The 20579-nt window shown below is 32.9% G+C and overlaps 2 protein-coding genes across 2 annotated transcripts in view; both read right to left on the bottom strand.

Moving 5' to 3' along the window:
• LOC124353070 (BCL2/adenovirus E1B 19 kDa protein-interacting protein 3-like) overlaps positions 1–11212 on the bottom strand; it is a 44434-nt gene extending 33222 nt beyond the window's left edge. The window contains exon 1 of the mRNA XM_046802882.1: positions 11037–11212. Within this exon, the coding sequence (XP_046658838.1) occupies positions 11037–11070 (34 nt within the window). The 5' untranslated portion in view covers positions 11071–11212. The remainder of the gene's footprint in view (positions 1–11036) is intronic.
• A 4942-nt stretch (positions 11213–16154) lies between these two features.
• On the bottom strand, positions 16155–20506 carry LOC124354926 (RRP15-like protein). The gene is made up of 3 exons (XM_046805739.1): positions 20472–20506; positions 20120–20372; positions 16155–16340 (listed from the first exon to the last, which is right to left on the bottom strand). Exons 1-3 carry the CDS (start codon positions 20504–20506, stop codon positions 16233–16235), a joined length of 396 nt encoding a protein of 131 aa, XP_046661695.1. The 3' UTR covers positions 16155–16232.
• Between the last annotated feature and the right edge of the window lie 73 nt (positions 20507–20579).

Genomic DNA, 20579 nt, shown 5'->3' with positions numbered 1-20579 from the left:
ACTGCTATTCTTGGTAGAATCTAATCGCGGCGCAGGCAAAAAATGCCGCCTCGTTAATTAAGGTCAAGTTGTCACAGTGCTACTGTAACTCGAGCTAAACCCGACTCTCTCCTCTAAATTGAGCGTTTAGATCACGTTATAGGTAATGCGTTAACGAAATTCCATTCATTTATTATTATTGTTATTCACTGAATTTTACAACGGGAAAATATAGAACAAGTTGCTCTGTGGTTCTGACTGTGAATGCTACATATCTTTGAAACCACACACACTTTCTTACTAAAAACGTAACAGTATTAAATGACCGCCAATTTTTAATTTAAAAAAATGTTTTTACTTTAATCCCTAATCTCGAAAAACAAATATTGATAACATTACAACCAATTGTTTATGAACAAAATTATAAACATTTAAAATTGACAGACTCTAAAAAATAAATTTTAAACTGTCACGAAAACATTATTTATTTTATTAAAGTGCGTATATAATTCTTTACAATGCAGCCGGAATGGCTTTTACAAGGATTCATCCAACACAAATACATCAAACGTATCATCCTACTTTCTATTGATACATATTTTAACATAAATATTTTTAGTACGACATACACAAAGAATGATTCACTCACTTGCGTTTAATAAAAGTTTATATTCATTTTATTATATTTATTTATCTAAAGAAAAAACCATGGTTGTGTATACCAAAAAGATGTAAAACTTTTTGTTAACGTATAATATTGATTTCGGCCTTGGACGTAAATTGTTTGTACACAAGGGCGTAGCCAGGAAAACATATTGGGGGAGGTCAAAACGAAATCTGGAGGACTCCCCCCCCCCCCCCTGCCACGGAAACATTTCAAGTTTAAGAAGTGAAATAGTGAATTTTGCACAAAGATTTTACGTGATTGAATAGGTTGTATTGACAATTGATATTCATAATTTTGTAAAGGCACTGCAAAACAAAAGTAAAACGTTTCTTGATTTCGGACTCATCGGATCTAGTACTCGCTCTGGAAAATCTGATATTTTCCCGTAGTGGACATAAATTAAGACCAGTTCAGTCAACCACTCATTCCCCATTTTGTTCCTTACAATGTTCTTGAACCGTTTTCAACGTTGAAAACGATCTTTCAGTAGTACATATCAGAAATACTGAATTATTTAAATAATAAGAATCGTTCGCTAAAAAATTAAATTTAGAAGAATTGAAAATGTTGGGGGGGGGGTTCCGGACCCCTTCGCTACGTCCTCGATACGGCACTGTATTCTTGATTTGTACCTCACTCATTTCCCTCGTCCATACATAAAGAAAGGCGTTTCTGGGAATGAGTTAGCACGATTTTACACAATGACTTCGCAGTGACCCTGTTTACTTATCGTACGCGTTAATGGCGACCGGAGTTGATTTAGTGATGCCAGTTCGCGAATTAGCCAGCACTCGCCATGGCGCAGTGTTTACAGCGCACGAAGCCTGAAGCTTGCCCACGGCCGGCCGATACGTACCGTGTTGTATAACCCACCGTAACTCCACACGTAACTGATAAACATGTTTACTGTCCTGGTATAATCTCCACTTGAGCCGTTGTTGTCTAGCGGCAGGCCCAGCCACCTCGTTTGTTTACAATCTTACTGCGTACTTCTGTTTTGTTTTGATACTTCTTGCCTTACTCATCTGACCGCGGGCCCAAGGTATTACGTCTGCTGCAAAGTGTATCTTTTGTTGTGTAGTCAATAAGCTCACCGGATTTTTTCAATTTTGTTTTTATTATTTTATTTCATAGGATGTAGATTAAGAGTATTTACTTAAAACACTGAGTGGATATATTTGGATTGGGCGAGGATGAATAAATAAATGCAGCCAAACATTTCGAATAGATAAAATTTTATTTGAAATACTCGTTTTATTTAATCTTTTTGCGTTTAGTGACCACAGAGGCATACTTATTGAACAACCAACCGCTATAAGAAGAGACCCAAAAATATTGAAATTTTAATTTCTACTACCAAGTCAAGTTAGGAGCGTTATATTTTACTGTATTCAGTATTACGGCTCTCGAAACACCAGTTTTCCTTAGACGTCAAAATCAATATGAAGAAGTAGCCTACTGTATAAAGTGGGCACTACATTAATTCCAATACAACTGTATCATTAATAAATAGCCAATTTCTGCGGAATCATTTCTGTCCTTTATTATGAAGACCCTAAATGGTATTAAAACTACGAGTTGGGTATTAGGTTTTGATTTTCCTGTAAATTTGGCCAAAAGCCTAACTAACTACATGAAAAACTTTCTGAAATAACTAGTAGATTGATACAGATTTAAGTAAGTTAGGAATGACTTCCAACTTTGTACTATATATAGAGATAATACCCATACACAAGGAAGGGAAGGAACTGTTGCTAAAATTGTTACCATTAAAGTAAGACCACAGCATACGTGGCCACCGGGAGAAATCTTCACCGACGGTCCATTCCTCCGTTCCACCGTCTATTGATCACTTCACACTTACGTGTTATGTTTTTTAAAGCGAGAAGATCCGTCGGCTCGCTCGCAACAAAAGAGACCTTCGGGTCAGGATCCTGACAACCAAGTGTTAAATGCAAACAATAGGGTGTTCTCTAAACTGATTTGTGGCAGAAACTCAGAGAGAAAGAGAGAGGGAGTGAGGCTGGCTGTACAAGAAGGAGATGGAACTACGTGGGTAGTCGTGAGAGAAGTCACGTCCGTCCAGCCAGACTATCCTTGTCTAAGAATGTACTCGTGGGCAAGGCTGTAACAGAGAAAACGCCCGTATGGCAAACATAACCTCAAAACAATGCAGCCAGCTGTTATGCTATCATTCTTTCCAACTCATCCTAAAACTACTTATCTGATTATGTACTGCTTTTCGTAATTTGCTTATTTTGGCTACGTTTTAGTGTGTTAAAAATAAAAAAGAATAGCCTTTTGATTGGAAAAAAGACCAAACGATGTCAACTTTAATATTGTAAATAATTTAGCCAAATCAATTTAACTAGCAAAGTTGAGTAAAATAGCTTTATAACTTAATTCTGCGTGAATAAGGTAATGAATTATGGAATTGAAATTTTCTCAATGGATGTGTTGAATTAATTATTAACAAAATGAAATAACAAAGAGTGGTTGTTATAATTAAATTTACATTAATCATAAGTGGCATAGCTGCAACATATCACGTATGCAATGGAGACTACTTTTTTTCTTGTCTATAGCTTTATTTATGTTTACAGAGGTGTGTCGGGCTTTCACAACGTCAATTAAAATCTTCATAATTGACAAGGGAAGATTGTTCTTATATTGCATGCAATACATATTTAATGATATTATACCGAACTGTCAAAAATCTGTATATTTGAATGAGTCGGTCGCAGAATGACAACAGAATTTATTTAACACATTCTCTGCCTACCATAAAACGACAACGCTTTCCACGTTGGGTTAGTAATGATGCGACTCTGGACCCACTGATCTTAGATTAGGCGACCGAAATAACCTCTTGTTTCTACATAAACTATCTACACTATCTGCTCTGTACTTGAAACCGTGGTAAGACTGTCCACTGCAAAACTAACCTCAAACGTAGCATTCCGTAAATGAGGTAGGGCCAAAATAGAGATATTGAACATTAAAAAAAACGCTATGGTGAATAAACTGACGCCGTTACTTAAACGAATAAATAAGTACAGTACATGTTCTGTTAGTAATTATCAGTAGTATGTTTCTCATACAATTATTACACCAGCAACGTGAGAATAATCATCATAAGATATGCCACGATTTAGTAACACGCAGTGGCGAAACTAAGGAAGGACGAGAGGGATAGAACCCCTCCCTCTCCGAACTAAAAATTAAAAATATATCAGAGCAAAAATTCAACTAGTTTGAAATTCAGCAATTAACCCTTAAAGCGCCGTAAGCGCATATGCGCGCGAGGATCGACTTTGCTCTGAACGCCGTAAGCGCGTAGACGCGCAATATACTTGTTTTTACTATTTTGCACTGTTAGTTCAGAGTTTGTCCGCTAGTCTGTGAGGGGTGTATGTTACAGTAGTGTAGCGGGGCTGTGCCACATCACGTGACAATCTTTGTGTTTAACGATCGATACTGAACCGGTTTTGTTGAACAGCTGGCAGTTTGGTAGTATTGCTCAACGCCGCAAGCGCATTTATGCGTACAGCTCTTGTGTTCTTCTTCATATCCTGTTGAAGCAGCGCGAATAGTTGATCGGTAAACTACTGTGTAGTTTTATGTGTTATATGATCATCTTTTTATGAAAGTTATATATTTATAAAACTTTTGAAATAAACAGTTTCTTGAATGGCGATAAAAGTCTTTTTTCCTCGTAGAAATATTTTTACTCCTTATATTTATAATTATGTATTTTAGCTCTTGTTCCGAAATTCTACATTTATGTTTATTTTTTTTATTTAGGCTTTTTTTTTACTCCAATAAGTGTTACAATATTTTATTTACTTCTATAAACATCTGAAAACCATTTTTTAATTATTATAAAAATAACACCCGTTAGAGGACTAAGAATTTGGAAAATATTTGGTTTTCAAATTTTTGGCATGTAAATTTAATTTTTTTATTATAACTTTGTATTAAATATGTAATATACTTATTTTCTAGTTCTATTCTAGTACATATAAGCACGCAATGTCATCATTGAGATACATAATAATAAAAGGAAACAGTAAGCAATGGGTAAAATTTATAAAGGAGCTGGAACGCTACATAGTAAATCATGTGTATTTTGGGCAATAAATATGATAAAAGATATTTTTTTGCAGTTTCTGTTTTATTTTGTTACCTAAAAAAAGAAATTAAAATTAGCGTTGAGAAAATCTAATTTTAATTTTTTATAATAAATGAGCGCTAATCCAGAGTTTAGCTGAAACTGTTTGGCGCTTTAAGGGTTAAATGCTGAATTTGGATTAGATGTATATAATTTATTTAAATTTTGATTAAATACGATTTATTCCATACGCCCCTCACCACGTTGTGTGCTCTTCGATCAGATTTAACCCCCCAAAGGCAAGTCATAGTTACACCACTGGTAACAATAAAATTAAAACAACTCAATAAATAATGGCAACTTGCATGCATCAACTGTAATTCACAAAGAACGCGATTTATCAGTTAAGATAACACACTTTTGTGCAATAAATCACGTTGGATTGTTACGATCACTAAACTATTATAATGAACAATCACAACCTTTTTTACTTGTTCCATATATGAACCATATTTTTCAGCTATGGTTTATTTTTATTTGCTAATGTTTAGCACCCATCATTTTATTGGTCCTCCTTCAATTGTGACGCCTCCGAGACACATTTTCTAACGTGTTTGTTTAGGGCGGTGTTTGACTAGTCTCCCTCCTTCTGTATCAACAGCAGCAATGATAACAGACAGCTGCGAGACTATTATGCATTCAAGTAAAGAAGTGGGAACGCCACCAGCTGGTCACGTTTCAGTCACAACAATCGATATACGAGTAACAACCGAATCAGTAATTCACGTAATACAGTCAAAACCGTCTCGAAGGGGAACTGCTTGACCAATCAAAAGGTAGTACATAACTATTGAAGGTGGTTTCCCCCCAAACTGCCAAGCCGTAGGTAAATAATAAAATCCTCTGACAAGCCGGTTATGCGTTATTTTTATTACATTAATTTAAAAATTGGGTACAAATAAAACGTTTTCAGTTTAATCCCCAACTATTAAAACACGCCTACCGATTAAGGAGAGATAAGACTTGCATTGGTTATTTCTATCCAACTTTAGGACCGGGACAAAATGATTTTCAGCTGAGTGATATTTCTGAAAATCAGTAACCAACAAGCTTGGACAGACTTACGTCAATACGCTAAAAATAACTTTTAAAGTAGAACTGTCAATATGATCTCCCGAGGGGTTTACAGACGCTAATTTGGCAATGATTCATATGAGAACTGCGTAGCAGAAAGCTCTTGAAGCTCAAAAAACTCTGTCGGAAAGAATATTCTGTCAAGTTTGTTACTGACGATGGATGATTTAATTTAACAGGATGTAGACCTTTGCAGTCAATATATGTTAAAAATGTATAACAACACTTTTCGGTGATTGTTCAGTCTGCCCTCTTCAATGCATTAATACAATTAAAATTTCGGCAACGGACAGCTATTCAAAGACAAATGATACTGGTGGACGAACGGCATGAATCCATTATCGCACTTTTTAGTTTATTAATTATAAGGAGTTTTTATACGTGAAAAAGAAGATAGATTTCAATCCTCGAAACGTCGTGTTATATTTGTTTTGTAACATATAACGATGGAAAGAATATATTCGAGTGTCGATAATGGAGAACTTTATCTGTTTAAAAACGTAATTTCAGCTGACATTACAACGAGAATATCTCGTTTACTGTGAACCAACGGATGATAAAACGACGAAAAATATTTACTTTTCCCTCAAAAGTCGAACTCCCCCATTCAACAGACGATTCAGCAGACGACAGACATCACGTGCCCTGTCCTCGTTCGACGAGGCAATCAAGCCTGTTGATATCAGAGTCAGTAGTCATTATATTGTGTCCCCCTCCTCCAGGGCAGATAAAAAAAGAGCCGAAGCCGAGCGGTCAAGGACAGGAGGGGCCCCGCTCGGGCATACAATACGCGAGTGCGGTTGCGTCACCAACAATATCTAAATAAACACTCTAAATCTGTTACTATCACAGTTAATATAGCCATGTAAACAGAATTGGTGATCGCTTTATTTCTAAAAACTCTGTCGTTACTTCACTTTTATATAATGTCAGAAATGTGTGTGCGCTTTACTTTCACGATCTGCGTTTTACACGTGCTCCTTTCGTTGTTTCAAAACAGCTCACTTACACAGATTTAAAATGTCATACAAACCAACGTAACAACAAACCTTCATACACAAAAATAGTTAATGGTTCATACTATATATCAAGTCAATCAAGGTTGCATTATTATTTTGTTTATTTCGATGTTTACTTTCTCACTGAGTTTTTGTTTTTGTCATAAAGCATTGTATTTTGCAATTTGGTTCAACAATTATACAATCTTGTTTTTTAAAGTGCAAACTTTTTAAGAAATACATTTTTGTAAACAATTCTACTTTATTTTGTAACCAAATAAGCCTACTCTGAAGAAATAGCAGGGATAGGGGTTATTCTCCTTCTAAACAATTAGAAAAATAATATATTTCAAAACAGTTTTTTCATCAGAACATTACTATTAAGCTTAGGTTTATAAAATAACTATTTAAAATATGTTTAATTCCAAGTTTTAAAAAGTTAATGACAATTTTTAATACCGTACTACTGACATTAGATATTATTATTCAGAAACAAAAACCTACAGATATAAGATCAAACATGAGGAATCATGGGGAGAGGGGGTTTAATGAAAGAACTAAATTTTATTAGATCCACAACAATTTGCAAATTTTCTTGAAGTAACAATCTCACTTTAGACCACATTTCTGTAAACATTTACTAAAAAAAATATTGATTGATATGGCTGAGCCACTATTGCAAAATACAATGCTTTTTTACTATAAATTAACCCTCGGTGAGAAAGTAGACACATCAAAATTTACAAAAATATTAATAACCTCTAATGATTGAATTTATATAAAATGAGCCTTTAGCTAGCTATTTTATATTTGTTGTAAAGGCTTTCTTGAAGTCAGTGCCTATGTAGTAAAGCATATGGAAAATTTTGAATTTAGATTTACGGTTTTGTTCCTCACATCCATCCAAAAGAATTTGCACAGCACAATGTCTAGTATTCAACATTCTTGGAACTTAGCCTCCAACATAATAATATGTTCTTTTTTTAGATCTTGTGATAAACATGTTGAGTAGTACATACCTTCTCAACACTCACCCAGGGGGACAGTACCATCAACTAACAGCATATTGTTTAGCTTACACATTATTATTCTTGTTTACATTTATATTGTTATTATTTTTGTTGGCCGATTATTGTTATAGCTGTATTGTATTTATCATAGCTTGTTATTGTAAAGTTTAACTTCTATATTTACCTACTATTATATTTTATTTTCTCTGTTTCATCGTATTATGAATTATATTGTTGTACATTTTGTTGTCTCTTTTATTCGTTGCTTATTTTGAGGTAGTTAAGCTGCATTGTCAATTAGTTAGTCTTATAGTTCAACACAGTAATTATTATTTATTGTATATTAGGTCCTCTCTGGTTTTTGCTTAACTTATCATTCTATTTGCATTTTAAATGGAATTTCCCGCTAATGAAGAAATGAATAATTGCTCATAATAGATTAAATGTTCGTAGCTTTATTGTTTACTATTCAAATAAATAAAACTAATTAAGTATTAAACAACTATTACATTAAACAAAAACCTTTTATAAAATAAATAGAATAAAATTTGTACAGGATGCCAACTAAGTAATAAACATTAACTATGATTGAGATTAAGACACACAAATTAGAGCTCATATGTACCCTCCATACTCTGTAAAAATTTGCCAAAATAGTTTTCTAAAATATATTGGATAGTACTTACTTTAGACATTACCAAAATGATCTAAATCCATTTTTAAACAATTTCTTAAAATAGTCTACTTTCATTTCCAGAAAGAAATTTTTAGGCGGTCACAAACCATATGTATCCAAAATATATTGAATTGTTTAATTTTAAGTTATATCTTTATTAGTCTGTCGATTTAGGGTTCCCAGTCTAGGGAATCCTGTTTCCCAGTGGGGAGTATAACAAACTAAGGAGGGGTAAGTTTAAGGGGAGGGGTAACAAGGTAGTCAACATTTCTTACATAAATAACATGTTGGGACTTTGTAGCTAAATGTTGTTCTAGAAGCAATGAAAACACTGTTGTTACTATGCTGCATCACACTGATGGTGAAGAACGAAAATCATCCCTCGAGATAGCGTACTACTGAACAGTACAATGTAAAAATTTTGTATGTCTGATAACACATGCTTCAGAAAACTAAATCTAACGTAACCATGTTGGTTACGTTATATTTTAATATTTTTAATAGAAAAAAAAAAACATTAAAATATAAAATTTAAAAAAATATTAAACATAAAATATTAATATTAAAAATATTAAATATTAAAATATAACGTAACCAACCGTGGTTACATTAGATTTTAATATTTTTAACAGAAAAAAAAATTATTATTATTCTATAAAAAAAAATATTTATGACTTTATTTTTTTTTAGTTTCTCTACCTCTATGGTGAAGTTTGATTGTCGTATTTCCCTCTATGCTTTCAGTATTGTTTGCCAGTATGCATTGTATTTCCACATCTGGTTATTAAATTATATTTTCCTGTTTCGTGATATGTCAGATTTTACTGTGTTGTGCATTTAAAATAAAGTTGTTTTTTGTGTTTTGTTGATGCCATTTAGCCATTTTGTATTCAACTTGTGTTGTGTTCGTGATAATAAGCTTCAAGAACTTCTTGTGATTTCCCTATGGACAATATGTGCAGTGGTTGCAATCAAGTCTTTTACCGTGTTAGAATGACGTTCTTACATTGTGTAGTTTTAAGTTCGACATGAAATTCTACATTGCTTTTCCTTGTATCAAATGTGATGACCATTGTTCTCTAGCTGAGGATACAATGTTGTTTCGTTATTTTATACGGGTTTATTATGGTTAGGCGAGTTTGTAATACTTTGTGTACATTTGTGATCAGCTTTTTGGAATTTTATACTTTACTGATCAGTACTACCTAGAGGGATGTTTTTCGTTTGTCACTATCAACGTAGGGCAGCACTTCAACGCTGATGGCCATTACTCAGGCATTACTGTTAGTCTATTCAACTACTAGTGCCTTTTACAAGTTTAAACATCTTTTCAAAATGTAATTGTTGTAAGTTGTTCTTTTAAATTTAATTTTCAAGCACTTTCCTTTTGAAACAAAGCAACAATTGTTAAGTGGCTAAAGTAAACAATTACCACTCTCCCTTGTGGGAGCCAATACCTGAGCTGAGTGATTGTGTCGCACAATCTCATCAGGTGCACAATACAATGCACTACGATGTTTGACCGGATCTGTTAAACGATTGAGTAACAGATTTATACCAATATTACGTGCTATTAAGTAAGTGGTATATACAATGGCACAACATAGGCTAATAAATGATAATAAAGGAGCCATAACCATCAAACAGACAATTAGGATAGGTAATAGGAATAATCTAATTTAAATATTACAGATAGATATTGAAGCCAAGAAAAAACAGTTTACCCTAATGTCATTCAATGGTAATTAAAATAGTTTTCTAAATTTAACTAAATTTTTTATCTAAATGAAGTCTACCATCAAATACAGGCCATATTTATAATCTTAAAATGTGATTACTTTGGTACAGATGATAAGCTATCAAATCAGAATTATTTTATTAGGGTACTTCGGTGGATGTAATTATGCAATAGCCTATTGTTTATTAATATCAGTTTTCAAAACCAGGTCTACTAATCATTTTCCATCCAAAAATTCTTTTATCAGCTTTATTATAATATATAACAGTAAAACAGCAATAATTGCAATTAGGCCTATACCTTTAACTCAATACAAAGTTATAAATATAATAATCTTACAATATATGGAAATAAAACAAGTATAGAAATATGGACGATAATATAGAAATTTGACTTTAACTTACAGTAGTATCAATAATATAGAAAAAATAGGCTAATGAAATTGTTTATTTTGTCTTTGTATTACAATGTCCCTATATTTTCCTTTTCAAAATAGCCTATTAAATATATCAATAGTAACAAGTACAGAAACAAAACTTAAATTTTATTTAAGTCAGTAAACATTTTATCAACATGCATAGTAAATTTATAAAATTTTAATTCAAAAACTTTGATTACGTGACGCAAAAATACTGCTTCATGTCGAGCAAGCAGCTGTTGCACAGTATTTTTGTTTATCAATTATAAAAAGAAAGACACAACATTACTAATTAATAGACTCACCACCGAGAGCATCTTCATTGCGTGTGGTTGTCATCTTTTAAAAAATATCACTAAACACTCTATTTCACCGAAACTTCGCACAAATGTTCTCCAAACGCGACTAATTAGCACTTTACCATCGACGAGCTTAAACTAGACGTATATCCACTTTAGTGACACACTACTGCTTTGTTATTGTTTTGGTCATCCGTGATTGGTCGAGGAAATGTCGTCTCATTTCTCCACCAATGGGATGCTATCATATGGTTTCTTGTAAATCAACGTCGCATGCAAACAGTTCTACCACAACGAGTCAGCGTGGAGTTAACTTTTTGGTTAACCTGGAGGCCTTATACTATAGCAGGTACATCTGCAATATGCCAGCCCAGGATATGATACCCAGCCTTCTTTATTAGTGAAAAAGCTAATTTCAGTATTGTTAATAGTGAGGTAATTAATTACATCATATAAGTACTTATATGAAATCGAATGAAAAATAAAACTTGACTTTGTTAGAGGCGAAGTTATGACTATAAAGTCCTCTCTTTCAATTAGCACGAAAAGCCCCATGATTTCTAAAAGTTAGCTGTGCCCATAAAATATAGGCCGGTTTAAACTTAGCATTTTGACTTTAGTGGAAGGATCGTTCATGGTTAATCTTTCAATTGATCACAGTTGACGGAGGACAAGTATGTAATAGAACAATTTACCATATTGATCAACCCATAAAATAATCGACAGAATAACAACTGGCTTAAAATAAGAAAAAATACATTTTTCTTTGTATATACTGCTAGTGTTTAATCAGCTAAGGTTAATTATGTTTTTAAAGATCCAATTACCTTTAAACACATTCAAAGAAATATGGATTATCGTAGAATAGATAATTCCAACTAAAATAAAAAACTACAAAAAGGTAAATATATGAACAATTATTATAGTAATAATATAATCACTGATCGCTTTACTTTTTATGTTCACTACCGGTACTCGTTTTTTTTTTTCAAATACAACACATAAAATGTTGTTTTGACTGTAATTGAATAGAATTCATAATCTTCACTGCGATATCTTATGTATTTTTATCTTTTATGCAGTTTTTATTTTTAATCGCAGTAAATCCAGCGTATACTGCAAAGCGTTCTTTCAACCAATGGAGGTATAACCATTGCTTCATAGCTACCAGTCCTACATATCTCACAGACATGGCACGTCCCCCACCTTTTATTAGTCCTACACATTTAGACAAGTCAATCTCGTTTTTTATATGAACAAATCAACAAATTTAAAACCCTCTCCTGTTATACAGGTAAACAATGACCAATGTATTGTCCAATTGTAAGGAATACTTTGTTTGAGAACAGAAAGAAGATACTATGTCGAGACACATTTCATCAATTCTTTTTTAACAGTGTTATATGATAACGGTACAGTTGTTAAACCCTTTTGTCAGACGATTTGGACGCAATGATTTTGGCTGCGTGTAAAAAAAAGACTTTCCCAATTGTAAGAGCAAGAAAAAAGCTAGTATGAAGACATAATAAGTTTCTATTTTATTTCCATACCCCAATGAGACATTTTCCACGTTAGATATGGACAACAATTCTTTATTTTTTTAATAGGGCTTATTACAAAATTCGGGATATTTAGTCGAAATACATTTTTAAAGTTAGGCTTCATTCAATGATTAGCCAATTTTTCTAAACAAATTACACACTAGTGCGAGTTTTTCTTTAATAACTAAAATGTAAAACCAATGTTAAAGTTCTCAGGACTATACTATATTTTGAAAAACATTTTTGTCTCTTTGCTTTTACCATTACGACACAACACGATTCTCCAACATTTGAAATACATTTATTTCAAAGCATTTCACTTTTATAATTTAGGTGATATATTCTTGATAAAGCGTCGCTCCTCCCACAAGAACAAGATTTTGTCTCTCTTTCTATTTTCTTACATTGTATTAATACATCCTATTAACAAATATAGATCACTAAAAAGAAGGATATACATTTCGCGGTCAGACTCTATCCAAATGTTACAATAATTGTACATTCAAGCTCACAACATTAATATATAACAAGATAAGTGTGTATTTGTTGGAATACAAATAAACTTCAACATTTTATGAAGACAACAACACCAATTACTTATTTTATTGAATATAAAAATATTTGTTATGAATTTCGAAATGAACACATGCAAAACATGACACAGTATCCTGCCACGAGGCGTGTTCATAAAGTAAGTACCGTTAAAAAAACAAGCAAAAAATTTTTATGTCAATACAATTTTATTTCTACATGAGAACCCAAACCTTAAACTATTTTTCCACATAGTTTCCACCGATGTTCAAACACTAATTGTAAGCCGGTGATTTTGTCTATACCCTCTTCGTAGAAGGTTCTCTCGCCAACGAATGTAGCCACGACTCCACGGCAGTTTTTACTTTACCATCGGTTTCAAAGCGTTGGCCGCCTAGCTCGCGCTTCATGTGCAGGAACAAGTGGTAGTCTGACGGTGCCAAGTCCGTGCTGCAGGGCGGGTGATCGAACTGCTCCCAACGAAATTGTCGAACCAATGTTTGAGTGTCACCAGCGGTATGGAGCCGAGCATTGTCATGGAGCAACACAACTCCGTAACTGAGCGTTCCTCTCAGTTTATTTTTAATTGCCCGCCTTAGTTTTCTTAAGGTTTCGCAATACCTTGTGAACCTTGTCATGGTTTCACCTCTTGGGAGAAAATCAATCAGCAAAACTCATTTCCGATCCCAAAAAAGTGCACGTTTTTTGTGTGTGCAGACATTGTCGTATTGAATTTTTGTTTCTTCGGGGATTGAGTGTGTCACTACTCTATTGACTGCTGTTTGGATTCCGGTGTTACATGACGGACCCAAGTTTCATCACCTGTCACAATTTTGTTTAAAAAAATCCTCAACATCATCACTGTACCGTGTGAGAAAAGTCAATGAAGGAGAGGCAATGTAGAATTTCTTCAATGCAGGCTATATAAGTATTTAAGAAATAATCATTCTGAAAAATTCCACTAGACTACATATATACTTTGCTTCAAAAATAACACACAGATCTCAACTAATCAGTCAAAAAGACAAACCTACAAGCAACACATTGAAACAGCCCCCAACAGATGCAAAGCAGCATGGGAAACTATCAATTATGAGAATTCTTCAGTCCATTCATGAACAGGCACTTGAAATTGAATAAATTAATTACTTTTCAGAGGTCAAACCTGAAGAGGTAGCTGGAGTAGTGAACAATTTTTCAAATTCCAAGAGCATGGATTTCTTTAGCCTATTAATGTTAAAAACTCTCAATTATATTACAATGACTCTAGCGTAAATTTTACACGTGTCTAGAGCATTGTTATTTCACTGACTCACAAAATCTCTAGTCGTTCCAATCACAATAAAATGCATCAAACCATTACCACAGAATTGTCGACCAGTTTGTAGGGTTCCGATTTTCTCTAAAATTTTGAAACCATAATGCATAAATAACTCTGTTCTCTCACTTGTAACATTTCAATCTCATTCAGATTCACAATTTGGTTTTCAAATTAAAAGATCCACAACTGACAATGTCATGGAAGTTGTTGATCATACCCTTACACAGCTTTTGACAATAGGGAATCAGTTGCTTTATCACTTCTAGATCTAACGAAAGCGTCTGATACAGTTCCCCTCATAGAGAAAATCGGGTTTTATGGTATCTCTGTAAATGCTTGTAGTGTAGTAATGTCTTATCTTGGAAACAGGCGGCAATATGTTTCTCTCAAAGGGTCTAGTACAAACTATGAAATTTTAACAACTGGTATCCCACAAGGGTCCAAACTCGATCCATTTTTTTGCAATATTAAATTATCTGCCTAGGACCACAAATTCAGTCATCTACGGAAACGATTCTTCCATTTTTTTGCTAGTGGGAGGAACACATTTAAGACCTGTCCTATGCTTACATTTAAGACTTTCTTCTTACTTCCTTGTGGGCCGTACACATGAGGAAGTAGCGGGTCACTGGATATGTGTTAAATTAGATATTTATGTCCAGTTATTCTGTACCAAGTTTTGTAGCTCTATCTTAAATTTTTTCAAAAATATTTAACCATCCCGGGACTTTTTGGACTGTATAGGAAGATAAACAATTAAACTATTTAAATAAAGGTGCTTTTAGTAAACCTAAATAATTAATGTCTCCCTTGGTCTAGGATTTGATATACGTGAAGAGTCATAGATTTTCTCAAATCATGTGGTTAGTGATGAGTTGTCTTCTTTTTCTCTTCTTGGCTCGCACTTCTTCCTAGTCATCTACTTTTCATCAAGGGGAGTTTTTGGTAATGTTAGTGCATAAATTAGCCGGTTGTCAATTTTTTCTCAATATTGAAAAGTCAAGTTTATCTCAGTCTGGAGTTTGTGGTGCCTATAGATTAACGATGCAGCACTTTTAAAAAGCCCAACAAATGAAAAAAAAACTGTCCATTTTCTTGTTCTACAACTGATCCAATAATAACAAAAATTAGGGATTCGTAACAGACTTAGGAAATATATATATTTGTGGTCAATAACATTTTTTAGTTATCATATCTAATGCTTGCCATCTTGTAATTGTGGGAAATACGCAAAAGGGAGAATAAAAATGCCTGTCAATAGACTGTAAGTTCTTCAACTTTAATCCAAAATTAATTTACTCTATTTATATCAACTTTCCACGCAGTCCAGTATTTTGTTTTTGTGGTATTATCTACTGATTGATTTCTGTTCCGTAAATCTACTGCAAATGCAGTTTGAATTTACGAGTTTCTCAAATGATTCTATAAGGGAATACTAAATACTGGAAAATCGCTGTATTATCATATCAATATAATCTGATCATTTATATTTTAATATTGAATAGTATTGTATGAAGACGGCTCAAGATCTTCCTGCAGCATTTCAGACATCCGGTTAAATTTACTAAAAAACTCAAAGCATCATTCTTTTTTGTCTTTGAATTTAATAAAGTCAATAATTTTCCTATCATTTACATAAAACTGATTTTATTTTTCAGCACTTTAACGTTTATGTTACATTTCACGTATTACATTATTTTAGTGATGTATTAGAAATTAAATAAACTACTATTAGGATGTAAAAATCAGAAAATAACATTTATTTTTATAAACAAATTATGTACAGTAGCACACACTTATAGATTCAATCTATATTGCGTCCTTAACTTCAGAAGAATCTTGTTTGTCCCAATCCTTCAGTTTGGAACCCATCATAAAATCATCTCTCAAAATTGACCATGTGGGATTGTCAGGATCCTGTAAAAGAAACATATTTTTCTTTTAGAAATCTCATGTTACTTACATTTGAGTCTTACTAATTTGAGCTGATTATTGCTATGAAGGTTTTTAACTGCATGGAAATAATGACAATTTGAACAGCAAAGCACTGATTTATAGGGTGGCGGAAACCGATGTGTCTACAAAACTGTAAGCACAAATCCAAATGGGCTATCACAACAGAAGGAAGCTTGAGAAAACTTAATAACGTGTGTATAATTTCTAAAATACAATATAATTTCAATTACAATATGAAAAAGACATTTTCCTTCAAACTAGTAACTGAAAAATAAGTATAAAAGATCGTTCTCTCTTTTGAAAGTAAGTACTCTGCCGGCGTAGATGAAATTCCAATGACAGTAATTAAAGGTTCAGTAGAATTCTCTTATTTCAGGACATCTTCCCTAAAAATTAAAAATATCAAAAGTCATCTCAATCTTTAAAAAAGATGATACAAAAGAAGTTTCTTGTTATAGACCAGTGTCGATTCTAAATTCCTCCTTCTCAAAAATCTTTGAACGTATTGTTTATAATCAATTACTTACATTTTTAGAATGAAATAAATTATTAGATGAAGAACAGCATGGGGTTTTTTTTTACCAGACAAATCAACTATTACAGTAAGTATAGAATTCATTGAAAATATTATAAATTCAGTTGATGCTAGAAAAAAAGTTAAAAAGATATTTTCCTTGATTTATCACGTGCCTTTGACAGTGTATTCCATGCACTGTTGTTAAACAAACTCAAAAATTTAGGAATAGTCAAAAAAGAACTAAATTGGTTTACTTCCTATCTTAACAATAGGCACCAATATGTAGAAACACAGTTCACAGAAAATATCATGGGCAACACGTATTTAAGGAAGGTCATCTCAGCCCAGCAAACAATCAAGTATGGCGTTCCTCAAGGCTCAATATTGGGACCCCTACTTTTTATTTTCTATCTTGGAGGGATAACCAAAAATATTAATCAAAGTAAAATGTGTATAATATATGCAGATGACACTAATATGGTAGTAACGGGCAATTCCTTCAAGAAGGAAGAGATAGAGATTTCTGCCTATATTGAGCTAGCAGCCATTGAAGAATTCTTAAAAAATCATAATCTGTTATTGAATTTAAAAAAATCCAATTTTATAATGTTCTCTACAAAACAAAATCGGCACAAAATTGAACCATCACTTATAATTGGCAATGACCTCATAAAACAAGAAGAATTGTACAACATTATTAGGTTTAATCATAGATGAACACCTTTCTTGGAATAAACATGTTAACAATGTATTAAATAAAATTTCATCTGGAATCTCTACGCCTTACGGCGTATGTCAAAGTTATGCAACCAAAGTGCTCTAAAAAAAATTTACTACGCTCTCATTCATTCACATTTAGCATATGGAATAAGTATTTATGGAGCAACATCCAAACAAAATCTTGACAAGATACTAAAAATGCAAAAAAAAAGCAGTTAGAATAATATTAAACCTAAACAGACTAGATTCAGTAAAACACCTGTTTAGTGAGCTCAAAATTCCAACAATTACGTTGACCTCCGTCTTTACGTTACGGAGGTCATTAAATATGTTAAAAGTAATTCTACAAAATTTTTAACAGTAAAGCATGACTACAATACACGTAATAAAACCAGCACTGACAAACTTAACTTGACATTCTATGAAATGAAAACAGAATATATGGGGAAAAAATGTTTTAACTGTTTACCCAAAGAAATAAAAGATTACAATGGGAAAAAGTTTGATAGTGAAGTTAAGAAATATTTCACAAATAAAGCTCTACACTCAATCGGAGAATTATTATCAAACAATTAGCAGAAAACTGCTTAAAAAATAATTGTAAATATTAGTGTTAGTTGATATAAGTTTTAGTTTTAGATTTTTATAGATATTGACGCTATTCATGTACAGTTGATGTTTACATTTAATGTAGCTCAATGTATGTTTTGGAATAAAGAAAATTCTCTCTCTCTCTCAATACTGTAATTTATTTTTCCAAGAATACCTTGAAATACAACCTTTGACTTTTGAACATGATTTACAGCAACTTTATTGTATTGTATTGTGTATGAGGTTGAGTTAATTAATAACTGGAATTTCATTTTGACAGTTGTTGTTAAAAATAATGAGTCAACCAAGCGTGTATGGGTTGAAAATTTTGAATGGACCAATATAATGTATCCGCACTCATAAAAAATAAAGTTACGAAACTAACAAATTCTTTCCTGAATTGAATTTTCTTCAAATGGCATGCAGAACAACAATATTTGTCCCAATAACAGTAAGTAGTTTAATTTTGGGCTAAACTCCCAAAATTAAATATTACAAAAATATCAAATTAACTGCCATATGGTTTGATTTGATTACCTTTTTAACAACTATTCAGTATGTGCATGGCCACTGCACAGGCCTTTTTTTAATTTACATTATCTTATCTGACACAAACTTTTTCCTTTTATTTTTTTAACCTATTGGAAGTTGAATTAAATTTGTATGCACATGTAATTAAAAGTGGTTACGGTCAAACAATAAAAAAAAAATTTAATTATATAATATGCTACAGAATGATTTAGAATATGCATATTAACCTCAGCATCGACTAAATAATTTTTTTGTACCTAATAAGCATATATATTATTTTTTGGGTGACTCATTCTGACAATTATTTTTTCAGCCAATCTATAACTATCTTGTTTAAAGTGTGTTATTGATGATGGAATGTATTAAAGGGTAAAAGGATTTTCGATATTTGCCATCGTTGTATGTTACAAAAAAGAATACAAACAATGTTTTGAGGATTAAAAATCTACCCTCTTTTTTTCAGGTGTACAAAATACCCTTGCTGTAAAAAAAACTAAAAAATGTGTAAAAACTAAAAAATGCTCCAATAGACCCTTCTGAAGATGGCAGAGGAGGAATGTGCAGAAGGGAATGGGGCAGGGGAGTCGGTGGCTGGTGTTTTTGCATGGTGGCGATTAATGTTTTCTTGAACAAAGTAAAAGGTTAACTGATAAAAAATAATTAAACATTGCATGCTGAGTGACAAGTACAGTTGGAGGAAATTAGCTGTGCTCGTGCAGCCCTAATACTACCCTTTCAACAAACAAACGTTATCTGTGTGGCGGGTTGCGTTTACATGCTAGCCGCTGAGATGAAGGCGCAACAATCTCTTTAACGACTTTAAACTCACAATTTCGATTTGCAGATTAGTATTGACAAATACATTATTTTCAAAAACATGTTAAACAACACTATAACAACTGAAAAACAAGGATAAGTTCTATTATAGCTATTATTTTGTATTCTCTTATTATTTAATTCCACCACAATCAGCACTGTCACAAAGCAGACTGATTTTGGCGAGTGTGGTGAGTTATTTGTGCAAATACGATTCCTGAAAGGAGGGTTTTACCCATGAGGGACGCAGCGCATAATGCTACCCTGCCACCCCTCCCGCCTATCACCACACACTCAAGGTCACGCGCACAGCTAAAGTCCTCGAACTGTACACACTGTTCTCTTAACTTTATAGACATGAATTAACTTTAATATTGTATTAGATTTTCAACAGTTTTATATATGAAAATTCCCTTAAAACATTCAGTGCTTTTGAGTTGTGAGTATGTTTCATCACAGGTACATACTTGCTTCATAATTTCAAAATGAATGCAATGAAAAAACAAATAACAACGTTCTTGGAACTTTAAAAATGTATGGGGGTATGTTAGTATGTCTCACTTGCCTCTTTTACTTCCTTGGGGATAAGGTTGCTAACTGGTTGACTTTTCGATGGTCCCATCAAAACATCCAAGAACGCTCGCTTGTCCAAGGACTTGAGAACTTTGTCCTTCTTGTGTTCAATGGGTCCTGCATCTTCCAAGTCCTTCTCCAGAGTTTTCTGGTGTTCGCGGACTGCATTGAACAACTGCACCACTCCTCTGTTCGAACATGGAAGTATTTCAGATTTAAATATATTTAAATAAAAAATATAACATCTACCATTAATATTCACAACTATTATATTTATATTCACAACTATTATATTTATATTATAAATTCCACAGTGTAAGGGTAATAAGTGTAAAGTAATTAACCTTTCGATGTGTGATTTTTGGCACAGGGTTTTCATGATTTGGCACAAGGTTTTCACGTTTTGGCACAAGGTTTTTCATGATTTGGTACAAGGTTTTCATGATTTGGTA

The sequence above is a fragment of the Homalodisca vitripennis genome, chromosome 1, assembly GCF_021130785.1.
Source record: "Homalodisca vitripennis isolate AUS2020 chromosome 1, UT_GWSS_2.1, whole genome shotgun sequence".
Lineage (NCBI taxonomy): Eukaryota > Metazoa > Arthropoda > Insecta > Hemiptera > Cicadellidae > Homalodisca > Homalodisca vitripennis.
This window is presented reverse-complemented; position numbering and strand designations above follow the sequence as displayed.

Coding starts and splice junctions, on each gene's coding strand:
- LOC124354926 (XM_046805739.1), bottom strand. CDS start 20,506: ATGAAAACCCTGTGCCAAAAATCACACATCGAAAG. Junction 20,373..20,471: donor CAAAAATCACACATCGAAAG/GTTAATTACTTT, acceptor TATTAATGGTAG/ATGTTATATTTTTTATTTAA. Junction 16,341..20,119: donor TCCCCAAGGAAGTAAAAGAG/GCAAGTGAGACA, acceptor TTTCTTTTACAG/GATCCTGACAATCCCACATG.